Source organism: Palaemon carinicauda, chromosome 1, assembly GCF_036898095.1.
Source record: "Palaemon carinicauda isolate YSFRI2023 chromosome 1, ASM3689809v2, whole genome shotgun sequence".
Lineage (NCBI taxonomy): Eukaryota > Metazoa > Arthropoda > Malacostraca > Decapoda > Palaemonidae > Palaemon > Palaemon carinicauda.
The window spans coordinates 158,539,915-158,564,914 of record NC_090725.1 but is presented as its reverse complement, the minus strand read 5'-3'; the positions used below and the strand labels follow the sequence as shown (position 1 = coordinate 158,564,914).

The 25,000-nt window shown below is 38.4% G+C and overlaps 1 protein-coding gene across 1 annotated transcript in view; it reads left to right on the top strand.

Annotated features, from left to right (window-relative positions):
* The window catches only part of LOC137652682 (ubiquitin carboxyl-terminal hydrolase 19-like), a 328,815-nt gene that overhangs the window by 96,312 nt on the left and 207,503 nt on the right, over window positions 1–25,000 (top strand). The window contains exon 7 of the mRNA XM_068386089.1: window positions 15,845–16,052. Coding sequence (XP_068242190.1) covers window positions 15,845–16,052 — 208 coding nt within the window. The remainder of the gene's footprint in view (window positions 1–15,844; window positions 16,053–25,000) is intronic.

Genomic DNA, 25,000 nt, shown 5'->3' with positions numbered 1-25,000 from the left:
ATAGGGGTTTTACGTTCCTGGAAATTGGGAAAGTGTCTATTTTGTGATTTTGTTACTGAAATTTAAACAGGTTATTAATATATTTGAAGGTCACAAAAACAATAATTACACACATTCCTACTCATTTTTTTTTTTATAGCAGTATTGGCTGTCGCCTTCCTCACTCCTTTCTCCAGCCCCCCCCCCCCCCCTCTCTCTCTCTCTCTCTCTCTCTCTCTCTCTCTCTCTCTCTCTCTCTCTCTCTCTCTCTCTCTCTCTCTCTCTCTCTGTGTGCCAGTGAGTGATTACACTTTTGCGACCCTATAAATATCATGATTTAACGCGGATAACAAAAGGCTATCGAGTGCAATATAGCTACAAGTTTTCGTGAATAGTCAGTGATTAGTTTGAGGTCGGAGAAGTGGGATAAAACGTCGGCATAGAATAGTTATCTTGTGAATTACTAAAAATCTAATCAAGGTGGCTATGTACAACACGGGCAAGGCTTGGAGAGACATCGCTGGACTCGGCAAAAATAAATTCCATGAGTTGGCGAAACAGGAGCTCGACCGTCTGATAACAGAGGTCACTAGTAACGTCAACCAATGTGACGGAAAAATATTCGCAGACATATTGAAACAATATGATCCAATAATATGGAGCAAATCTGCGGAAAACATCAGCAAAATAATAGAAGAAATTCCAAAGAAAATCCAAGTGTTGAAGAGACTTATAAAGAAAGTCTACATCAATCAACACATTCCATCAAAGAACAATAAGAAGTCCAATATGGTGAATATGCTGATTGATGCAATGGGAAAAAGAATGCCAAAATGGTGTAATACATGTAAGATATGGTATTCCATTAATAATCCTCAACAATTGATTAGAAAATGTGATGCCTGTCATGTCCCAACACATCCCACATGTGCTGAAATACAGCAAAAAATAAAAAATAAAGACACAAAGGTATTCTGCTCAACATGCTTAGTCTGGATAGAAAATATAATTAAGTCGAGACTAAATCTGCAAATAGTTGAAGATAAAGAAGAGGAAGAAGAAGAAATAGAAGAAGAAGAAGAAGAAGAGAACAATGAACAGGATATGTGTAAGGATGCAGAAGAAATCATTGATATAACCTATGATGCCATCCAACAACATACTTATGAAGAAATAAATTACCAGATGGAAACAAATAATAGACCCAAGAGACTCTACCCGGACCTACACAATTTTAGGGAAGAGCAAGAACAAGAAAAAATAGAAAAGAAGGATATAGTCTGCAATATGCTGAAAAGAGGGAATTGCAGATTTGGCGAAAGATGCTACTACAAGCATCCAAAGATATGCCATAATTATGAAATATATGGTAAATGTGCGTATTTAGACGGATATGGAGACGAATGCAGAGATCTCCATCCAAAAATATGCAAAAACCTAAAAGAAGGAAAAGGATGCATTTACAACAAAAAATGTCGATATATGCATCCTGCAACCATGAATGAAAGTAAGAAAACTCAGCAAACTGAAAAGAAAAATGAAACAAAAAAAGAAACAAAAAAGCAGGCCGTGTATATACCGCGCTTTGAACCAAGAGCCCCAAGATATGAGGCCTTTCAACCCAAACCGGCACCTTTAGAGCCCAACTACAAAGAATGCATCTATAATGCCAGGGGTTGGTGCAGATATGGGGACAGTTGCAGGTATACACACACAAATAAATATGAAGGCGAAAGAGCAAATATAATAGAAAAGTTGGATTTTTTAATGGCAGAATTCCGGGAAATGAAGAAAAGAACATCATATCAGAACAGGAAGGAATCATGGGAGAATCCATATTATTACCAATATTAAATAATGGGGATGAAACACAAACCATAATAGTAATGAATGCACAGGGTTTAGTCACGAGTAACTCTAAAAGGAAAATAGAGTTCTTAGAAGAACTAACCCAAATTGAAAAAATAGATATATTAAATATAAGTGAAACATGGTATTCCCAAGAGACTGGCAGTGATGACCAGATAAAGGGTTTCCAAACTTATAGATCAGACAGAAAAAATAGGAATCAAGGGGGAACCGCAATATATGGAAGAGACATAAATCAAGGAAAAGTATGTGAAAAATACAGCAACACAGAATGTGAATTGATTGCGGTAGAATTTGAATTTGAAAAACTAATGAATATTGTAGTTTACAGACCCCCAAACACTAAGGAGTTTGACATAATAATAGAAAAAATAGATGATATATGTAGAAACCATAAAGACTGGAATATACTCCTATCCGGAGATTTTAACTTTCCTTTCGTGGATTGGAAAGAACGGATAGAAGAAAGTGGTTGTATGTATACATATAAAAAAGATAGTAATAGTAGCGCAGAAGATAAGAGGCAATTTGAAAAGCTTCAAGATATGCTATTAGAACATAATATGCAACAAATAAACCACATTCCAACAAGAAAGGAAAATGTCCTAGATCTAGTATTTGTGAATGAGGTGAATTATGTTAAAGAAATAATAGTGTATAACACGGGAATTTCAGACCACAATGTCATAGAATTGATAGTTCATTCCAAAGCAAGTGATCACAGAATTAATAAAAGCACAAAACTTTGGGAAGGATATGGAAAATATAACTTTTACAGTAAGAATATAAAATGGTCAGAAATAAATGAAGAACTGAATAAAGAATGGAAAAATGTATTTATAAGTGATAATATACAGGTAAATACGGATATACTGTACAAAATACTGGAGAAAATTGTTGAAAAATATGTACCGAAAAAAAACAATAAACAAAAGACGTGCATACCAAGAGACAGAAGGATCTTATTTCAGAAAATTAAAAAGTGGAAGAAAAATCTTGCAAAAGAAAAAAATGTGTGGAAAATGAGGGAAATAGAATGTAAGATAGAAAATGCAGAACAAAAGATTATACAGTCGAAAGAAAATGAAAAAAGGGACTTAGAAGAAAGGACACTTCAAAATATAAAAAGAAACCCCAAAGTACTTTACTCCTATGCAAAAAAGATGAATAAAAGGAGAATAGAAATAGGCCCTCTAAGAATTGAAGGACGGCTAACGAATGAAAAAAAGGAAATATGCAACATATTAGCAGAAAAATATAAGAGTGAGTTCACGCCAAGAATTGCGAATGAGAATAATGAAACAGAAATGAGAGAAGAAAATGTTGAATATCTAACGGATATAGATATTAATGAAGCAGATATTGTCACGGCTATAAACGAAATTAAAAATGGATCGGCAGCCGGACCAGATGGAGTTCCAGCGATTTTGTTAAAAAAAACTGCAAACACTATCGCGAAGCCACTTGCAATACTGCTAAGACAGAGTATAGATATGAGCGAGATATATGTTAAACATAAATTAGCTTATATAACCCCTATCTTCAAAAGTGGATCAAGACTAGAGGCAAGCAATTATAGACCTGTTAGTCTAACATCACATATTATGAAAGTGTATGAGAGGGTAATAAAAAAGAAAATAATGAACCATTTGGTCAAAAATAATTTGTTTAATATGGGTCAACACGGTTTCGTACCTGGAAAAAGTACACAGACCCAACTGATAGCTCACTATGAAAACATATACAATAATATGATAAATGAAAAAGACACAGATGTGATCTATCTAGATTTTGCAAAAGCCTTTGACAAGGTAGACCATAACATATTGGAGAAAAAAATGAGAAAGCATAATATTGTGGGAAAGATAGGAAAATGGGTAAAAGAATTCCTGCAAAACAGAAAACAGATAGTGGTTGCAAATGACGAGAAATCAGATGAAGCCCAGGTAATATCTGGTGTGCCCCAAGGTACGGTATTAGCTGCACTGCTATTTGTTATTATGATCTCAGACATAGACTGTGATGTTGAAAACTCCGTAGTGAGAAGTTTCGCCGATGACACAAGAATAAGTAGAGAAATTACTTGTGATGAAGATAGGAACTCACTACAAAGAGATCTAAACAAAATATATGAATGGGCGGAGATAAATAGGATGGTATTTAACTCCGATAAATTCGAATCAATAAATTATGGAAACAGAGAAGGAATGGTGTATGCATACAAGGGACCTAATAATGAGACAATCACAAACAAGGAAGCAATTAAAGACCTTGGTGTAATTTTAAAAAGGAATATGTTATGCAACGACCAAATAGCAACACTGTTGGCTAAATGTAAAGCAAAAATGGGAATGTTATTCAGACACTTTAAAACAAGAAAAGCTGAACACATGATTATGCTTTACAAAACTTATGTGCGTAGTACACTCGAGTACTGCAATGTGATATGGTACCCACACTACCAAAAGGATATTGCGCAAATAGAGAGTGTACAAAGGTCCTATACTGCTAGAATAGAAGAAGTTAAGGACCTTGATTACTGGGAAAGACTGCAATTTTTAAAACTATACAGTCTAGAAAGGAGAAGAGAACGCTACATGATAATACAAGCATGGAAGCAAATAGAAGGAATTGCTGAAAACATCATGGAGCTTAAAGTATCAGAAAGAGCAAGCCGAGGTAGATTAATAGTACCAAAAAGCATTCCAGGTAAACTGAGAAAGGCGCACAGGACATTAATCCACTACGCACCAGCATCGATAATGCAGCGACTATTTAATGTGCTGCCAGCTCATCTAAGAAACATATCAGGAGTGAGCGTAGATGCATTTAAAAATCAGCTCGATAAATACCTAAGATGCATCCCAGACCATCCAAGACTGGAAGATGCAAAATACACCGGAAGATGTATTAGCAACTCTCTGGTGGATATACGAGGTGCCTCACACTGAGGGACCTGGGGGAACCCAAACAAAAAATAAGGCATAAGGCATAAGGCTCTCTCTCTCTCTCTCTCTCTCTCTCTCTCTCTCTCTCATTTTTTTTCCTTTTTAATCATGATTATTTATGTACAATGAATTTTATATCAATAAGTACATTTTTAAATTAAAAACACATACACATAACTGTATAGTACAGTTCAGTATGTACAAAGGCACAATGCTACTACGTATGCATATCAAACACATCCGAGATGCATTTCCTTTCCTTTTGATAAATAAAAGATCAAAGCACATTTTTTACTTCAAATTTCATGCTTATTTATTTACAATTAATTTTATATCTAGGTTTTCATACATTTTGTTAAAGCTAGTATTATTAGTTATATGAATGTGTTTCTTTCTCTCTCTCTCTCTCTAAGGTTATTTATTATATTGTTTTACTGAACAATAAATTAGCTACAGTTAAAAATATTAGGGTTAGGAATCCATGGGAACTTGCAATCACACCATCTCTCCATTCTATTAAAGAAGAGGAGAGAAATAGCGGCATCTGTCAAGAGACTAATCCAACACGAGGATTTCAAGACGCCAACAGGATATAGTACTGGGCTCTCTCCTGTTCGCAGTAGTGACAGACCCGGTGCTAAAAGCACAGCTAAAGGATGCGTCAGGAGTCTGGAGAAGATACGCATCAAACGCTCAAAGAGATCAACAAGGTTGACACCGACCTGATTTCGCACGCTATAGAGGCCGTGGCCAACGAATAAGAGCCTAGCACAGACAATTCTCTTGCAATCACCACAAACATCAGTGGTGATACACACGGACGCCTCCCTGGAAGAATGGGGAGGCCATTTGCATGAAATGAAAGTGCAAGAAATTGATCACTCCAGTCTAAAAACTTTCACATCAACATCTTAAAGGCTATGGCAGTCCTCCTGACATTGAAGAGACTATCCCCTCGCAGAGCAGTCCACATCAGACTGGTCCTCGACAACGAAGTGATAGTAATGTCTAAATCGACAAGGCTCGAGTTCACCTCACATGAATCACTTGATGTTAGCCATCTTCTGCCTGGCAAGGAAGAGGAGATGGCATTTATCAGCAGTTCACCTTCAAGGGTTTGATAAAAGTCCAGGAACTGCAGATCGACCTCTTCGCAACGAGCTACAAGAAGAAACTACCTCGTTATGTAGCCCCTTACGAGAACCTTAAGCAGAAGCGATAGATGCCCTGTCTCTCGACTGGAACAGATGGAATCGGATTTACCTGTTTCCACCAACCAATCTCCTGCTAAAAGTCCTTGGAGCATGTGATGCCCTTCTTACAATCTCCAATGCAGTACAGAAATCCCTTGATTGTGGTCGGGAAGTTCGTATGATTGGCCTTGATTTTAGTGCTGCCTTTGACCGTGTTAATCATGAGGCCCTTGTTTTCAAACTGAAACAGTTGGGAGTGGGTGGGTCGTTTCTTAGCATTATTATTGATTTTTTAAGTAGTAGATCTCAAAGAGTTGTTGTTGATGGGCACCATAGTGAGTATAGGAATGTGATATCCGGTGTTCCACAGGGTAGTGTTCTTGGCCCATTACTTTTCATACTATATACACATGACATGTGGTTTGGCCTAGATAATAAGCTTGTTGCATATGCAGATGATGCTACTCTCTTTGCATCAATTCCATCCCCTGAATGTAGATCTGGGGTTGGTGAATCCCTTAATAGAGATTTAGCTAAAATTAGTGCATGGTGCGAATTATGGGGTATGAAGTTGAATCCTAACAAAACTCAAAGTATGATTGTAAGTAGGTCAAGGACGGTGGCTCCTCAACATCCGGATCTCAGTATTGATAATGTTTCTTTAAATTTGTATGACTCTTTCAAAATTTTAGGCGTGATTCTTGACAGCAAATTTACTTTTGAGAAACATATAAGGTCTGTGTCTTCTTCAATTGCACAAAAAATTGGCTTATTGAGAAAGTCTTTTAAGATATTCGGTGATCAATCTATTCTGAAGAAGTGTTTTAATTCTTTTATTCTACCTTGTTTTGAGTATTGTTCTCCTGTCTGGTCTTCAGCTGCTGATTCTCATCTCAATTTGTTGGACAGAAACTTACGGTCTATTAAATTTCTTATTCCTGATCTAGATATTAATCTCTGGCACCGTCGATCAATTAGTTCATTATGCATGTTGCATAAGATTTTTCATAACTCTGACCATCCTTTACATTCAGATCTCCCTGGACAATTCTATCCTGTTCGTAATACTAGGCAGGCAGTTAATTCTAATAGCCAGGCCTTCTCCATCATAAGACTCAATACTACGCAGTACTCTAGAAGTTTTATTCCAGCTGTTACCAAGTTGTGGAATGATCTTCCTAATTGGGTTGTTGAATCAGTAGAACTTCAAAAGTTCAAAGTTGGAGCAAATGCTTTTTTGTTGACCAGACGGACATGAGTCTTTTTATAGTTTATACATGACATTTTTGTTGTTGACGTTGTTAATAGTTTATATATGATATATCTCTTTTGACATTACTTTTTTTAGAATGATTTATTGTTAATTTGTTCTCTTCAGTTATTTATTTCCTTATTTCCTTTCCTCACTGGGCTATTTTTCCCTATTGGAGCCCCTGGGCTTATAGCATCTTGCTTTTCCAATTAGGGTTGTAGCTTGGATAGTAATAATAATAATAATAATAATAAGATCCTTCAGAGGAACAGCTGCTGTAGTGGCTCCCAAATGGCCCAAAAACAATTGGTTCCCTGTAGTTCTAGAATTGAAACTGTAGCTGTTTCCTCTGCCGAATCCAGTTTTATCCAAACTGGTGCAGAAGTCGACTGTTTTCATTTCACCCTAGCAGCGAACAAAAAGTTGGTGATCTCGAAGAATGAGTCCGACTTCATTGTAGAGTACAAGTCAAGTTCAACCAGGAGACAATGTTAATTGTCTTGGAAAAAATGGGTATCCCTTGTGAAAACAAGGAGACCAACAGAAATTTCAACAGATTTCTGTCTCTTCATTTACCTACTTGAACAAGGCCTAACTTCCACTACGATAACCGCGTGTAAGTCGGCCCTGACTAGACCTCTTCTATACGCCTTTGAGGTGGACCTCACAAGCGAAACCTTCTATAAGGTGCCAAAGCATGCACTAGACCCAAGCCGGCAACCCCTCCAAAGCCCATTACATGTTCGTTTGTCAAAGTCTTGTACTATGCTTCGAACCTAAACAATGAGGATTGTACTCTAAAGCAGTGGTTCTCAAACTTTTCAGCCCGCGACCCCCCAAACGATATTGCTAGAGGCATGTGACCCTCGCCTTTCCCCGAAGTGCTTCTGACACACACACACACACACACACACACAGTACATGCCTATGCCCCGAATCATAAGAACATAATAACAACAAACATGATAAGATAAATGCAAAAAATATACGCATTATAGAGTTAACTAATTTATTACTTGTAGAAAAAATCACAATCTTTAAAGACAAAATAGGCAAAGCAATACAGTCTATTTAAATTTATAGAATTAATGTTAAATCCGTACAGGCACTCACACTTTGCTAACTGCTTCAAGAGAAAAAAATAAGTATGAAATTAGAATTATACCTTTGTTGAAGAAAGCTACTGCAGATAGCATAAATTATGTCAGTGTTTGTAAACTTTAGCACAATAAAGAAAAAATTACTGGTATCTTTATACCAAAATTTAGATATTCAGGCTGGGCTTAAAATGATTAACAAAATAATTATAGCGTTTGACTTGGGTGCTGATATTACAAATTTGCTGAAACCTAAAATCAGCTAATGATCTATAATTCTCATATGAGACAGTATACCCACACAAACATCCAGTAGACTCAAAGCTATTTCATACCCTTTTGGTTTCAAAATCAATATTTTGGAAAATTTTGGAAATTATGTCTGAGATAATATTTTTTTTTTCTTTTTTTTTTTTTGGCTTCAGAAGAACTGTATGAATTTCTTGTGAAATAATTACTTATTTAGTAACTGTTAAAATAAAAGTACAATATTCATGGAAGTTTAATGACAATGATCAATATTTAGGCCCAACTATGGGGCTCCACTAGCAGTGATTAGTTAATTATATCCCTATTCCACAGTGAAAACAGTATTTACACAGGCCTAAGTTTATCATGAATAACTAACATCAATTAGTGAGATACATGGGCCTGCTTTTTTGAGCACAGTAACTCCATCCTGGGTTTGATACCAGAGATGGCAACTCGGAGATCATCCTCCACCCTGAGTCTTGATCGGTATTTGTTTTTTATATAAGTCAGTGCCGAAAAAGTCTTTTCACATAAATAGGTTGATCCAAAAGGAAGTAATACATCCATTGCTGCCATGGATAATCGTGGATATTCCCTTGCAATTGAAATCCAGAACTCATCCAGTGTGGTTGAGCCAAACGATGCCTGTAAAGTCCGATCACTGGAGAGCTCCAGCAGCTCATCCTCCATGTCGGATGATAAGTGATCCCCTGTAGCAGTGAATGGTTGCCGTATCCAGTCATATTGTTGTGGGGTTGTCTCTTTTGGGAAGTATTTCTTGAAGTGGTCCACAAGACCTTGTAGGTAAGTCGTGATCATTACCTTCACGTTATCGACGCTTAATTCATTCTCCGCCATAAATTCTTCCACCTCAGGAAACATTTCAACACTGCCCCCATCAACTCGCACAGCCCATCGTTCCAGCTTCCTTGTAAATGCATCAATTTTGTCAGAAAGAATCAAGATGTTCGTGTTTGGGCCTTGTAGTGATAAATTCAGCAGATTAAGTCTTTCGAATATACAAGACAAATATGCTAGACTTGCTAACCAGTCAGGGTCAGTCAGATAGTCAGCAAGTTGGGACTCAGATTTGATCAGGAACAGGCGCACCTCATCTCGTAGTTCGTACAAGCGGCTGAGAACTTTGCCTCGGGACAGCCACCTGACTTCTGTGTGGAACAACAGTGCTTCATGCTCCGAGCCCATCTCATTGCAGAGTGTGGAGAACAGCCTGGCATTTATGGGACGTGTTTTGATGTAATTTACTATTTTAATCGCAGTTTGAAGAACACTGCTTAACTCTGGATTGAGTGCTTTGCTAGCAAGAGCTTCCCTGTGAATAATACAATGTGTAAAATTTATGTGAGGTGCCACTTGTAAAACTTTTGCTTTAAGTCCTTTCCTCTTACCCAACATTGCCCCAGCACCGTCTGTGCACACACCAACACACTGGTCCCAAGACAAGCCCTCCTTTTGTATTTTGGTGTCTAGCTTTGTGAAAATGTCACTACCTGTACAGGTCCCCTCTAGTACAGTGCAAAAAAGCATGTCTTCTTGAAGTTTTCCACCAAAACTGTATCTAATGAATGCAAGTAATTGTGCAGAATTTGATATGTCTGTCGACTCATCTAGCTGCAAAGCATACTTCTTTCCCTTAACCCTCTCAATCAGCTGACACTTAATGTCATTTGAAATGTCATTAATTCGTCGAGTAATGGTGTCGTTAGACAGCGGGACTGTTTCCAGCTCACGGGCCATCTTATTACCATGCATAATCCGACTCATAGTCACTGCACCAGGTTTCATGAGGGTTTCCCCAATGGTATGTGGCTGCTTGGACTGTGCAATTAGGTATGCTACCTCAAATGATGCCATCTGAGCTTTGGCAGAGGTGGTGGTTTTCTGAGCTAGCACTTGTTTTTGACCCTGCAACTCTGCCTCCTTTCGACGGAAAAATTCTATTGGTTTATCAGCATGAGAAGGATGCTTGCTTTGCAAATGCCTTTTCATTTTCACAGGCTTTAAGCTTTCATTTGCAAGTACTTCTGAGCACATAACACATTGGGGGTACTGCATCTTATCAATGGTAAAACTAGTGAATCCGAATTTTATAAATTCTGCTTGATATTTCCGAAGTTTGGGTTTGGATGATTGGTCATACTGGGAGGTCTTACCCTTACGTTTGTCTTGCCTTTTATCTATATTTGAAGTAGAACTGGTAGATGGTAGTTCGGAAGGAATCTCATCAGTTGTTTCTGAGACACTGTTGTCAGTATCTGATGTTCCTTCCTTGTTTGCAGTCCTACGAATTATCCATCGCTCCATGATGCTTAATATGTATATAGCTTGCTATCAAAAATTGTCCCTAAACACACACGAGGCAGCTGTGACTGAGGAAAGACTCACCGTTGACTAACTCGACTCATGTGCCGTCTTGGACTGCTGATAGTAAATGCCATATTGATAATCAGATAGATAAAATATCAATTAATTGTTATTTAAATACCAGATAAATTTGAAAGTATGTATACTGACATTTAGTTTTAAGCATCACGTAATCTGAGACCCTGAATATCAAGCAAAAGTCAAAATTTTACTGTAAATTGGTGATGCATTGTTATTAAGCATCTGGCAACTGGTCACGCTCATTCACTGTGCGCCAACGGAGCTCAGGACTGGAAAACGGACAGGTACTGAACGTGTACGAGTGTAAATTGACAGTGAGATGGGGAGGTGACATCTCGGTTTTGTACGATGTTTCTAGGAAATGTAGGTAAAATATTGGAACTATTGCAAGTACATTGTATAATAAAATGTAATGCGTGGAAAAAAATTATGAATAATAGTTTAACACTATCAGTGGCTAGATATATAAATATATTATATTTATTGTTTTTTTTTTATTTGCTTATCAACTAATCAGTTACTGATTTCATCAGTTGATTTATTTATTCATTAACTAATCTATTTATCAATCAATCAGTTTATTTACTTATCCATTAATTTTTTACATTTTATATATTCATTTAATTACTTATTTTTTCATTCATTTTTGTTTGCATTTATCTATAAATGTGTTAATTCATTTATTTATCTATTTAACTATTCAGCTATTTACTTATTTTCCCTTTTGTATATCTTAAATTTATTCGTTTATTATTTCATAATTACTATTGTATTTCTTTATATGTTTAGTTTGTTTTATTTAAATATTATGTATTCATTTACCCATACATGAAAGTCCATCAGCTTTAATAATTTTGCTTCGTTTTTTATAGTTAACAGACTCGTTTGCTTAAAGGGGAAAAATAAAATGACAAAATATGAGTAAGTTACGGCAAAACTAGTATGCTATTAGCGAGGGAATATCCTACTCGTATGAGAATCACGCGGACTGACGGATATACACCCTTGCTCAGAACTGTCAAAAATAGCAAAAAAAAGACGTTTATGTTTGATAAATCATACCTTCCAAAACTAATAATGCTAGCTTAAAATCAATGACACTACAGTACTGCATAGAAACTTAGTCCCAGCGCAGCAGTGGGGGAATCACTAGTATGTAGTATTTAGTTTAGTTTTTGCAAAGGCCCATGGTGTTACTATTGTCCCACCCGGCTCTCTTTTCAGTGTTATTCTTAAAGATGCGTAACAATTCGTAACTAGTTACGGTAAATGACAAAATATAAGGTGTATATATGTATATATATATATATATATATATATATATATATATATATATATATATATATATATATATATATACATATATATATATATATATATATATATATATATATATATATATATATATATATATATATATATATATATTTGTTGTACTAAAATATAAACATTTGGTTTATTATTGATTTGAAATATTTTAGCAGAATTATTATGATTTAGCCTTAAAACTAAAGTTGACCATAATACTATTTCTTGCTTACTTATATTTATATTTTCTTAACATCATCTCGTGACCCCCCCCAAAAGCATTTGGCGACCCCCAGGGGGGTCGCGACCCCCAGTTTGAGAACCACTGCTCTAAAGGAACTAACACAGAAAGTCAATTTTCTGTTCACATTAGCCTCAGGGGCTAGAGTTAGTGAAATATTGACCCTATCAGGGATGTAGGCCATATTCAGTTCCTAACCAGGAGAACTGAGCCCCTTTCCTGATCCTACCTTTCTGGCCGAGAACGAGCTACCCACCAAGAGGTGGGGTCCTTGGAGAATCTGCCCACTGAAGGAAGATGTCTCTCTATTATTATTATTATTATTATTAAATGCTAAGCTACAACCCTAGTTGGAAAAGCAGGATGCTATAAGCCCAGGGGCCCCAACAGGGAAAATAGCTCAGTGAGGAAAGGAAGCAAATAAAAATAAAATATTTTAAGAATAGTAACATTTAAATAAACATTTCCTATATAAACCATAAAAACTTCAACAAAACAAGAGAAAGAGAAACTAGATACAACAGTGTGCCTGAGTGTACCCTCAAGCAAGAGAACTCTAACCCAAGACAGTGGAAGGCCATGGTACAGAGGCTATAGCACTACCCAAGACTAGAGAACAATGGTTTGATTTTGGAGTTTCCTTCTCCTAGAAGAGCTGCTTACCATAGCTAAAGAGTCTCTTCTACCCTTACCAAGAGGAAAGTAGCCACTGAAAAATTACATTGCCGTAGTTAACCCCTTGGGCGAAGAAGAATTGTTTAGTAATCTCAGTGTTGTCAGGTGTATGAGGACAGAGGAATATCTGTAAAGAATAGGCCAGAATATTCGGTGTCTGTGTAGGCAAAGGGAAAGAACCGTAACCAGAGAGTGTCTTAAGGTCTATCTTCGTAGAACTTCAGACTTCAAGGAAGGACAGCTCTTCCGAGGTGAAACCTCAGGATCAAAATCTATCCCTAAGATAACCGAGAGCAATGGTCACCTACTTATTCGCAGAGCGGATCCTGACAGCTCACCCGCAGGTCACAATCCAAAGAAAATTGCTTCTTCACGGAACTTCTTCCAACACAGGGCCTCTGGTAGACTCCACTCATACACTGGGTGGAGATCAACCAGATCTTTACAGACACCATACGAAGCAAGTACATGAAATAAAACATGTTGTGGTGGTGGCTGGTTGTGTTAAAATCCCGTCGTCTAGCACTGCGATGAACAGTGAACTGCTTTGGGACTTTCCAGTGCATTGGGTGCATGAGTACATGTACCCTCGAGTGCAAATCACGGTGATTAACACATTGTTCCTTATAGGTGCATATCTAACCGATAACACCAGTGCCGAGTGAACGTTGCGTCACGGTGTTCATGCATTTCCAAAATCTGTACAAATCAGTCAGATTTGGTTTCACATCTCCATTGAGTGGCATCATTTCGATGAAATTACATATTTTTTTGACAAGAAAATATAGACCCTGATGTGTTTTCAATGCCGGATCAGATTCATACCTGAATGTAACTACATTTGATAATCTAGTTGCAAGGTAAAATACTAAACGTATTTGCGTCTTATATCTGCTATCTCAGTTATAGACGAATAAAGCATACGTACTAGAGTTTTAATTAAACCCTAGAAGGGCCCAACTTGAAATCAGAGTACAGATTTCCAAGGTATGAGAAGGGTAATCTCTAAGAATTACCGTCCGTCCGTATGGAGATACAAACTTTGAATCCTTATTGTCGAAATCGACACTTTCCTTGCAGGGGGCAGGAAGCCCTAAGCTAGTTTCAAGCTTAGTGGATATGACAGACAACGGTAATCATCATATATAAAGGTCTAGGAGACCATATAAGGAACTCATTTAAAGTAAAGGCACTTATACAATCCCACAGATATAGTCCTTTCAAGTTAATTCTCTGGTAAGCTTCCATCAGGACGACATGGCTGAGTCCAAAAAACGGATTTTGAGCAAAGCGAAAAATCTATTTTTGGGTGAGATAGCCATGTTGTCCTGATGGACCCAGCCTTCTTTCTTAAATGACCCCACCCGAAACTACTCTATCTGCGGCTATTCCTGCTTAAATGCAACAAGGAATGATGGGCCATAGCAGTACAGGGAGGGGGTCCACCAGGTACCTTGATAACGGCTACCCTTCGTTCGCAACTCATCCCCCTCAAAGAGTAAAATGTATTCAGGGTAAGATTGCTGTCGTATCAAAAAATACGTCCCCTGATATTATGCGATATCCTTAAAGATATATTAAGGATACTTGGGCCAGGAGTTAGAATTCTGGAGACCTATGGTTAATTCTCTGGCAGTATCACTGTAGCAAAATATCCCGCAGAAAGCTACCTTAAGGAACCTTCCATCAGGACGACATGACTATCTCACCCAAAAATAGATTTTTTGCTTTGTTCAAAATCCATTAATAAAGCATGGTACAGTATTTGCTCTCTGCTTTAACTGTACTTACATTGGTTGTTTGCATACGAAAACGCCTGAACTACGGTCAAGTCATTACACTTTATAGTCCTCTACGGATTACATAGAACATAGTTTGTGATAATATCACAACTGTTGTTACTGATTTTTGCCTAAAAGCAGGCAGCTATGTGTCATGGGCTTAATCAACTCCTATTTAATCCATCTTCCAGTGATTGATTCTTTTATGGATTTTTTTCTGTTCTTAAAATTTGAAATTAATAAATTGAGTCATAAAAGGTTTAAGAATTTTACACTAAAGGTATCATAAAGGTATAAATTTATAAAAGAAACAGTAAATGATTAACAATAACACTAGCTTTGTAGGTATCTTTGGTTCCAAGACCCTTTTTACTAGTCAATTGGGGAGAGGCCGCTAACCGAGCTGGCTTCACAGGCTCAGGTAAGGGCTTCTCGAGTAGTATTAAACCACCTAGGTTGATCTACTCCCCTCCCCTCTTTCTAACTAGCAAAGGGGAGTAGCACCTCGCTAAAAGTTTATCAGCTAGTTTCAGCTGTTGCCAAAATATATCTCCATAGTGAAGTTTCAGGTTTGTATGGTTAGGAAAAATGCAAACTTTCCAAACTTTTAATTTTTCTCCATTTGACTGGGTAGACTACTGATGAGTGCACCCATTGGCTGCAAACATCACATCATGCGCATTCATTAGACTTGTAAAGGTAACAAAAGAAAGTCTGTATGGTTTACTTACCTGCAAAAGGGTTAATGAGATAGCATGATTATTTTCTAGTTTCTATTGAAAACTTTTTTGTGAAACTATACATATTTTTTCCTATTGATTTGCTATTTTTTCATATTTCCAGAAACCTATGTGCTTAGTGTCACCAGTAAGTAAAGGAATGAGAGGGGGACCATCGTCGTCATTTTCATCATCATCTTCAGTTTGTGATGTCGGTGGAAATGTAGTTCCTCGTGGAACTACTGGTTTGGACAACATAGGGAATACTTGCTTTATGAACAGTGTTTTGCAATGCCTAATTAACACTATAGAGCTCAGGGAATATTTTTTAGGTAAGTAAAGGCCTGCTAAGCCAATCTTTTTTATCGCTACAAAAATATTTTGTTAAAGTGAAAGATACAAATAGAATTTTATAAGTTCATTACAGTTTTTCAAACCATGAAATATTTATCATTAAATGAATGCCAAGTCCCAAACCTATCAATTAGCTACGATGGTGAAGATGGGTTGATTTCAATTCTTATGGAAAAAAAAAAAAAAAAAAAAAAATCTGGATTCAACAGGTATATGTACAGAAGAATTGCCATTGACTTTTATCTTTCTTCGTGGCTGAGTGGTATGGTCAATGCCATACAAGTATCCTGGACCAGGGTTCGAAACCCGGCCGGTCAGATACTATAGTCTTTGAGTGATTTTGCCTGGGGCTCTGATCCTGAGGTCGTTAAGAGAATCCAGACTTCTAATATATTAATATACTGTATATGGCTTATTTGAAATATGAAAAACACATTTAAATGTGCAAAATTTATCATTAATCGAATGCCAAGTCCCAAACCTACCAATTAGCTACGATGGTGAACATGGGTCGATTTCAATTCTAAGTACAAAAAACCTGAATTCGACAGGTATGTGTACAGAAGAATTGTCATTGATTTTCATCTTTTTTCGTGACTGAGCAGTATGGTCAACGGTATACAAGTATCCTGGACCAGGGTTCAAAGCCCGGCCGGTCAGATACTATAGTCTTTGAGCGATTTCGCATGGGCTCTGATCCCGAGGTCGTTAAGAGAATCCAGACTTTAATATATTAATATATATGAAAAACACGTTTAAATGTGCAAAATTTATCATTAATCGAATGCCATGTCCCAAACCTACCAATTAGCTACGATGGTGAAGATATGTTGATTTCAATTCTAAGTACAAAAAAAAAAAAGAACCCGAATTCGATAGGTATGTGTACAGAAGAATTGTCATTGACTTTCATTTTTCTTCGTGGCTGAGTGGTATGGTCAGTGTCATACAAGTATCCTGGACCAGGGTTCAAAACCCGGCCGGTCAGATACTGTAGTCTTTGAGTGATTTCGCTCAGCTTTGATCCCGAGTTCGTTAAGAGAATCCAGACTTTAATGTATTAATATATATGGCTTATTTGAAATATGAAACACATTTAAATGTGCAAAATTTATCATTAATCGAATGCATAGTCCCATACCTACCAATTATAAACAAAACTGGGTAATTATTCTTAATAATATTTAAAACCACCTCTTCTGCTCAACAGGGGAACGAGCCAATGCTGAAATGGATACTGATGATGGGAATAATACACTCTTTAAAAAAATAAATATATTCGATATAAGTTACAACACTTTGAAAGAATTTGCTTAAAAATAAATGAATCGCTCCAAATAGCAAGTCTGAGCAAATCTTAGATTGAGACAAAAAATGTTAAGCTCAGAAAATTATGTAATCACTTGACTTGAAATATTAAATCTGAATAAAACTTTAGTCTAAGACAAGAGAAATAATTGCTCTCTAATGCTTAAACTCTTTAAGGAAATTACATAAAGTAATTGATAAACTTACTGTACTAACTTTACATATTTATATAAATCTCGCTGGGCTAGTGACAAAGATTTACACAATGCCAACACTCGACACATAATATATTTTAAATCACCTTTAACGTCTTTCGTAACGTTTCACGACATTATACCTAGGGTCCCTATATATGTCTAGAATTCTATTAGATTCTCGTTGCTTGGGGCCGGTCCCTAGTGACACCAGAGTTATCAACTATCATACATCGAACAGGAGAAAAGCCTTGCTGTACGGCAACTCTCTCAGCAGGCTCCACTCACCTTTGTCCTCAGAAATGAATAAAAGATAAAATTTATAACTGGGGTATTCAAGAACCTTCCAAAACACGGACATTTAAGAATTGCGTATATTTCTCAAAAACATTACACAATACCTCATAAGAATATAAGAAAGATTTACATAAGCCCTCGTTCATATCTCGTATGGATCATATAACACTCATGAACAGGTTACGTAAGACTTCGTAACAAAATATGTGAAACAAAAAGTTAATTCTTAAAAATAACGTAAATTTACAGATACTGACAAATGAAAAATACTATGAAATTAACGTCAAAGTCTTACGTAATTTACATACCAAACGTATATTTACATGAGAGAACTCACCTTACTGGCTGGCTATCCTCTTGAATATACATATGAAATACATAAATAAGTACATGAATAAATTATTTATTCTATATATATATATATATATATATATATATATATACAGTATATATATATATATATATATATATATATATATATATATATATATATATATATATATATATAATATAACGGTGAAAAATCTATTTTTGGGTGAGATCGCCATGTCGTCCTGATAGAAGTTCCTAAGGTAGCTTCAAAAGGGATATATTGTATACTACAGTGATATTCCCAGAGAATTAACCTTCAGGTTCCAGAATTCTATCTCCTGGAGCGAATATCCTTAAAATTTTCTCAAGGATATCGCATACTATCAGAGGACGCATTCTTGACACGCCACATAGCAATCTGCACCCCTAATAGCGTTTACGCTTCGAGGGGGACGTGGCAAAAGAATAGAAGGGGGCCGTAACAAGGTTACCCCCGTTCCCGTACTACTATTGACCACCACAACAGCGCCATTCCCAAGATGGCGGACATTCCTTGTAGCATTGAGCGTGGTGCTACAGATACAGTACGTCAGGGAGGGAACTGTGAAGATCTTTTCTTTTAAGAAAGAAGGGTGGGTCCATCAGGACGACATGGCGATCTCACCCAAAAATGGATTTTTCGCTTCGCTCAAAATCCGTTTTTTGGGCTCAAGCCATGTCGTCCTGATGGAAGTATACCAGAGCATTAATGTATCTGCGGATTTTCATCAGTGCCTTAACCTTGGGACAACCTTTCTATGATCATTTGGATCAATCGAGACAAATGACGTTACCGTTATCCGTCATTATCACTAATCATCTCCGATGTTAGTGCTTCCTGCCCCCTACAGGGAAGAGTCATTCTAGACAGTAGAAAAAAGGGGGTCTCAAGGTAAGCATATATTGTATGGACAAACATTAGGTTACACCAGATGAACAAACCGTCTCGTAGTTTGTGAAAATTTAAATCCATTGTTTGTGAGCATACAAATATATAAAAGTACATACTCTGGACTAATCATGTAATTGTCGGGCGAGTTAGGACGCAATTACATTCTAATAGACGTTTATTAGTAAGTAAATCGAATGTAGCATGATAACGGAACTATACATGTAACCTGTACAGAGATTATCTTTCATTCTTGGAAAGCAAGAAATGATAAGTGCCACTCTCAGATTGAAGAAAATTTATAAAACAAATTCTCTTCATAATTCCTGTACTGGTTACTTGTATCGGCACTGTGTACTTCGTACACCGGCACTAGTGCTATCTGTATAATTCCACACCTGGGATTTTGAACAGAGCTAGTGTCACCATGGTAACACTTAATCAAAGGAGGTCACACCCTAAGAGGGATGACCCCTTCTCCCTTTAATTGACAGTCCTAGTCAATTAGCTGTTCATCATAGAATTAGACGGCGGGTTAAGTACTCTACCCGATGTCACCACATTCTGCTTCAGGTCATGGACTTGCTTAGCATAGTGTTTGTAGAAAACGCTGAATGATTCTCACCCAGTATATGTGCGAGGACATTTGAAGTCCCAACCCATTGACTGTTTATAACAGTAATTAGGGGACAGGTTTTAATACACTACCTGCCGCCACTACATAGAGTTTCAGTTCATGTACCTGTTTCGCATAGTGTTTGTAAAACACTCTGGATGATTTCCATCCAGTGTATGAACGAAGACGCTCAGAGTCCATATACTGAAAGAAGTTCAGTGATGAAGCAATCTTTCTCGGATCATGACCTGAGGGAGTACTGTCAGGATCCGCTCTACTAAAAAAGTAGGTGAGCTTCGCCCTCAGTTGTTTTAGGGATAAGTTTGATCCTTTAAAGAGCTGTCCTCCCCTGAAGTTTGAAGTTCTACGAAGATAGACCTTTAGCCACTCTACCGGACATAGAGAGACATCTTCCTTCAGAGGGCAGATTCTCCAGGGACCCCACCTTTTAGTGGGTAGCTCATTCTTAGCGAGAAAGGATGGATCAGGGAAGAGATTCAGTTCTCCTGTTTCTGAGAACTGAATGTGGCCCTCATCCCTAGAAAGGGCCACTATTTTACTAACTCTAGCCCCTGAGGCTATAGCGAACAGAAAAATAACCTTTTGGGTTAGATCCTTAAGCGAACAATCTTCATTGTTCAAGGATGAGGCATAATGTAGGACCTTGTCCAAAGACCAAGAGATGGACTTTGGTGGTGCAGCAGGCCTAAGCCTCGCACATGCCTTCGGGATCTTATTAAAGATCTCATTCGCCAAGTCTACTTGAAAGGCATATAGAAGAGGTCTAGTCAAGGCTGACTTGCACGTAGTTACCGTGTTGGCCGCCAAACCCTGGTTATGAAGATGGATAAAGAAGGACATGCAGAAGTGCATTGAAATCTCTCTCGGTCCTTTTGCTTTTACGAAAGCAACCCACTTTTTCCATGATGACTCATATTGTCTTCTAGTTGACTTAAACTTGTATTCTTTTAAGAATAATATATTGCCTTTTGAGATACCAAATCTTTTCTTAACCGTTAGGGCAAGAAAATCATGCAATGAAGGGTTGGGGTTCTCTGTAATAAATCGAAGGCAATTAATCTCTGAACCTTCTGGAGTTGTCCCGGGTTCAGAATAAAGGACAGCCTCAGCCTCTGTTCCTTCCTCAAGGAGGATAGATTGCTCTTGGGCTACCTGGGAGCCAACAGAGTTACTCCCACCTGGAAGGATCTCAGCATGTTGAGGACTCTCAGCAGGTGATTGGATGGGATGAACTGGAAAACCTAAGTCTATCCCTTCCATTTCAGAGACATGATGTCTATCATTTGAATTAGAGGATCCTCGTATAGGGCTACATATCAAGGTAGTTCCTTGACGGCGCTCGTAATGAAAAGGTCGGATTGCAGTTCGGGGACTTGTTCCCATCTGGGAGAGAATAAGTCTGCGTCCGTGGACCATTCTAACTCTACCGGCCTGAGCCTGAGTAGAGCATCCACTGTCACATTGCGGATTGGTTGTATGTGAACTGCTGACAGGTGCCATCCCTTTAGGTAAGGGATGGCTAACTACACCTAGACTGTATGAGACGTTCCTTAGCATCGTCGATTGCAGCGTCTCGTTATCGCTTCGGAGTCCCAGATCAGCCGTAGACAATCTGATCTGCTTGGAGAGAGTTTCCCTACTCATGACTGGACCAACATGGTCTTGGGATTTTTGGGCTTTGACCTTTGTTAGGGAAGCGATTAAGGAAGGACCGCTATCGGTCTTTTTAGGCCTCTTCGAGCGTTTGATGCTTGTTTTCTCCAGGCTCCCAGTGCATCTTGCAGCAGTGCTCTTAGCACAGGGCCTGCCTCTATTGCGAACTGGAGAGAGAACAGGGTTCCTCCCTGTTCTCGTTTTGGGAATCTTACTGATTACCGGAGTCTCTTGAAAGACCTTGCCATCTCCTTTTACCTTCCCAAAGGAAAGGAGAGTTGGAGTGACAACAGGCTTCAATGGCTTTTCAGTCATTGAAACCTTTGAGCCGGAGAGAATCGAGACTTCTTGAAGTTTATCTTTCATCCACGATGTTCCGGGGACCGGATCATTTCTTCGGATGTTCATAGACCAGCCACCTTGGGTGCTGCCCACCCCAGCCTCTTGTCCAGGAACATTGTTGCCTGAACCTTTCTTAGGCTTAAATATTGCATGACTGTGTCTGCTAATTTTATGAAGGCAGTTAGGACTCTGTTTAGTCTGACGAGTATCTTTCCTAGGAAGTGCGTTACTTTGTGTAACTTGAGTCCTAGATAGGAGGGGAAAGGGTGATTGACTGGAAGTTGCCAATAGACGACTGTCAGGTCTGGTAAGACTATAGGCACCCTTTTTTGCAGCGGGGTCCTTATGTTCAGGAGGATAAACATCCTGAACTCGTTGTTTTATTTGGACTTGTTGAGTGGCGATAAGTCCTGAATGACTGAATTTTCTTGAGTCCTTCTCGTAAACACACAACGGCCTTCCCTGGAATTCGGTGGACTAAAGTTTCCTTACCACCTGTATGCTCTAGAGCTCTCAGGTAAACTCCTCCAGGAGGGTTTTGGATTATCGGAGGAGTTGAGGAAATGGTGGTAGAGATATCTCCAACTCTCATCTTAGTCCCATCTTGATTAGGCCATGGACCCAAGGATCGAAGGTCCAGCGATCCTAAAGGAATCTCCCTCCTACTAGAAGCATTTCTATGCTTCGACTGATCAGTAGGAATATCTTTTCGACCATCTGTCTGTGACATCTCGGCCACTACAACTGTGGATTGTTGTTGAGCCGCTCGAAATGGATTTCCAGACCTCTCCATCTTCCTTTAAGGTTGGGGACCCACAACCTTAGAAGATTCTCTTTTTGAAAGGATGCCCCACTTTTGGAGAAGTCCTACTTTCTCCGTGGATGGCGTTCTTAATCACTTTCTTGACTACCTCGTCTGGAAAGAGGTCTTTACCCCAGATGTTGGAAGATATTAGCTTTCTTATATCGTGTTTCGCTGTTGCGTTAGCTAACACAAACTCCCTACATGTTCTTCTAGCCTTTATAAACGCATAAAGGTCTTTTACCAAAGTAGCTATATGTATTTTGGCTAAGACCTTGAGCATGTCTGGGGTATCTTGATGAGCCGAACAGAAACCTATGTAGTTCTGTAGAGATAAGGAGGCTGCAAGTCTCTCCTTTGTTTCTTGTTCATCCTGTAAGAGAAACTCAGATAATTTTGGAAGATTTTCCTTAAATTGTCAACTGGCGACATCCGCCTCAAGTCTTCCTACTGAAAAGGTGAAATGGGCCTCCTTCCAGTTCTTCTCCTGTCTGGGAAATGCTAGTGACAGAGGCTCGCACTCCTTGAGTGTAGGACACGGTTTACCTGTCTCTATTGCCTCAGTGACATGTGAAAGCCTTCTCCGTAAAGGGGAATGAAATTGAAACAGGAGCAAGAAAGGAAGAGTGCTTGTTACCTGGTATGGATACCTTCGACAACAAGTAACCCGCCTTTTCTCTGCTGCTTGATAGGATAGCCTGTGCTTCATCATTGTCGAGAATCATAACCTCCTTTAATTCCGTTCCTTTTCCGGATGTTGGTTCATCCTTCAGTCTAATGAAACAGTTCGGGAAAGCGTCAAAGTTTGGCCAGAACTGGATTTTGTCCAAAGGAACAGCACCCATCTTCTCCGAGATGTAGAGTTTGCCGTTTAAAATCGGCATTAGCTCCGCAAACCAGGGATTAGTTGTGGAGCATGTCGGAAGGTCTTGATCTACGAGTCGTTTTTACGACCCTTTAGGAGCGACAAATGGAGCTTTACCAAGCTCCACCTTGCATTTCGCTTCCTGCTTTGTGCTCTGTTTGCACAAATTTTCTACTAGATTCTTGACTTGGGCCCGTAACTGGTTCATTCCATCTAAAAGAGGGATAGAAGGCGGAGATATCGATGTCGTTGGCTCATGAGCCTGTTGGGACGGAGACAATTCCAAGCTGACATTCTCCCCTTCTTCCCGTGGGCGCTTTTTGCCCCCCTCCCTTAAGGTTATCTGGCCATCGGGAAATGTACCTCGTGTCTGGGGAACCACTATTTCCTTACTCGCTGTTGGAAATAGTAACCTACGCATCTTGTCATTAGGCAGGTAAGGTCCCGGAGAGATTTTCTGAAAGCCTCTCACCCAGTTGCGTAGTTTGAAACGAGCTGCATCCCTAGTCTCTACCGACTTGGGATTCTTGAAACCTTCGGACAATAGGGCCCGACATACTTTGCAGGCCTGCGAGTTCCAGTACTGCAGGTGTTCGGAAATAATATTGCAGGGGGCATGAAACCTGCATGCATTATGTCCGTAAAAACACTTAACTCTTAGTTTTGCAGAAGACTGCAACACATGACATCTGGCGTTCCTCCTGTAAAGAAAGGAAAACAAAATGAGTATACGATTGATTATCTCACTGATAACCAATACAGTATATCAAAGGTCATATTTTAACAGAATAGCTTAGGATAGCAAGCTATAAAGGGATAGTAGGAGACATACTTGTGTATCCCTTGCCAGCAAATGCTGGTACCTCCCCTCAGTATTAAATGTTAGGAATTTCCTTTTCGAAGGAATTCCAACTGAAAAAGAGGGTTTTCTAATCCCTAGGGATAGGGAAGTGTATACTTCACTGTCCCTTTCATACTAAATACTGTGGGGTACAGAAGACCGATTTCTCAATCAGCTTAACGAAGAAACACTATTCCTTCAATGTAAGAGCGGCTGCAGCATAAGCTCCCATGAGGGCACCCAAGATATGCTAGAAATAGTTACTGTATAATCATACTGTAGTTTTCTATTTGCAGTATGCACTATATTGCAATATACTGGCTACTGTACAATTATATATAGTATGATCCAGCCAATGTGTTGCCTTTCTGGTAAGCAACTGACTGTACTGTCCAGCTGGGATGATGCCAACTGGACTGGGGAAAGGAAAGACATATATTTGTATATATCCCACCCAACTTATTTGCTGTGACCCCCCTTACAAAATTAAAACATAGAATTTCCTAATCATGGAGACTCGAGGATAAGGGCTCTGCCCTTTAAGGGTTAGGAGTGTAATCTCCAGTCCTTAAAATTTTAATATTGCAGGGTAATCTGAAGAGTGATTTCTAATCAGAATATTGAAGAATTAAATTCTTTCAATATGAGATTGGGTTCCACAAATATTTGGGTAGGATTTTCAAATAATTGGAAAACACTACTAGCATAAAATATACAGAAGCTTTCTATTTGCAGTATATTCTATAC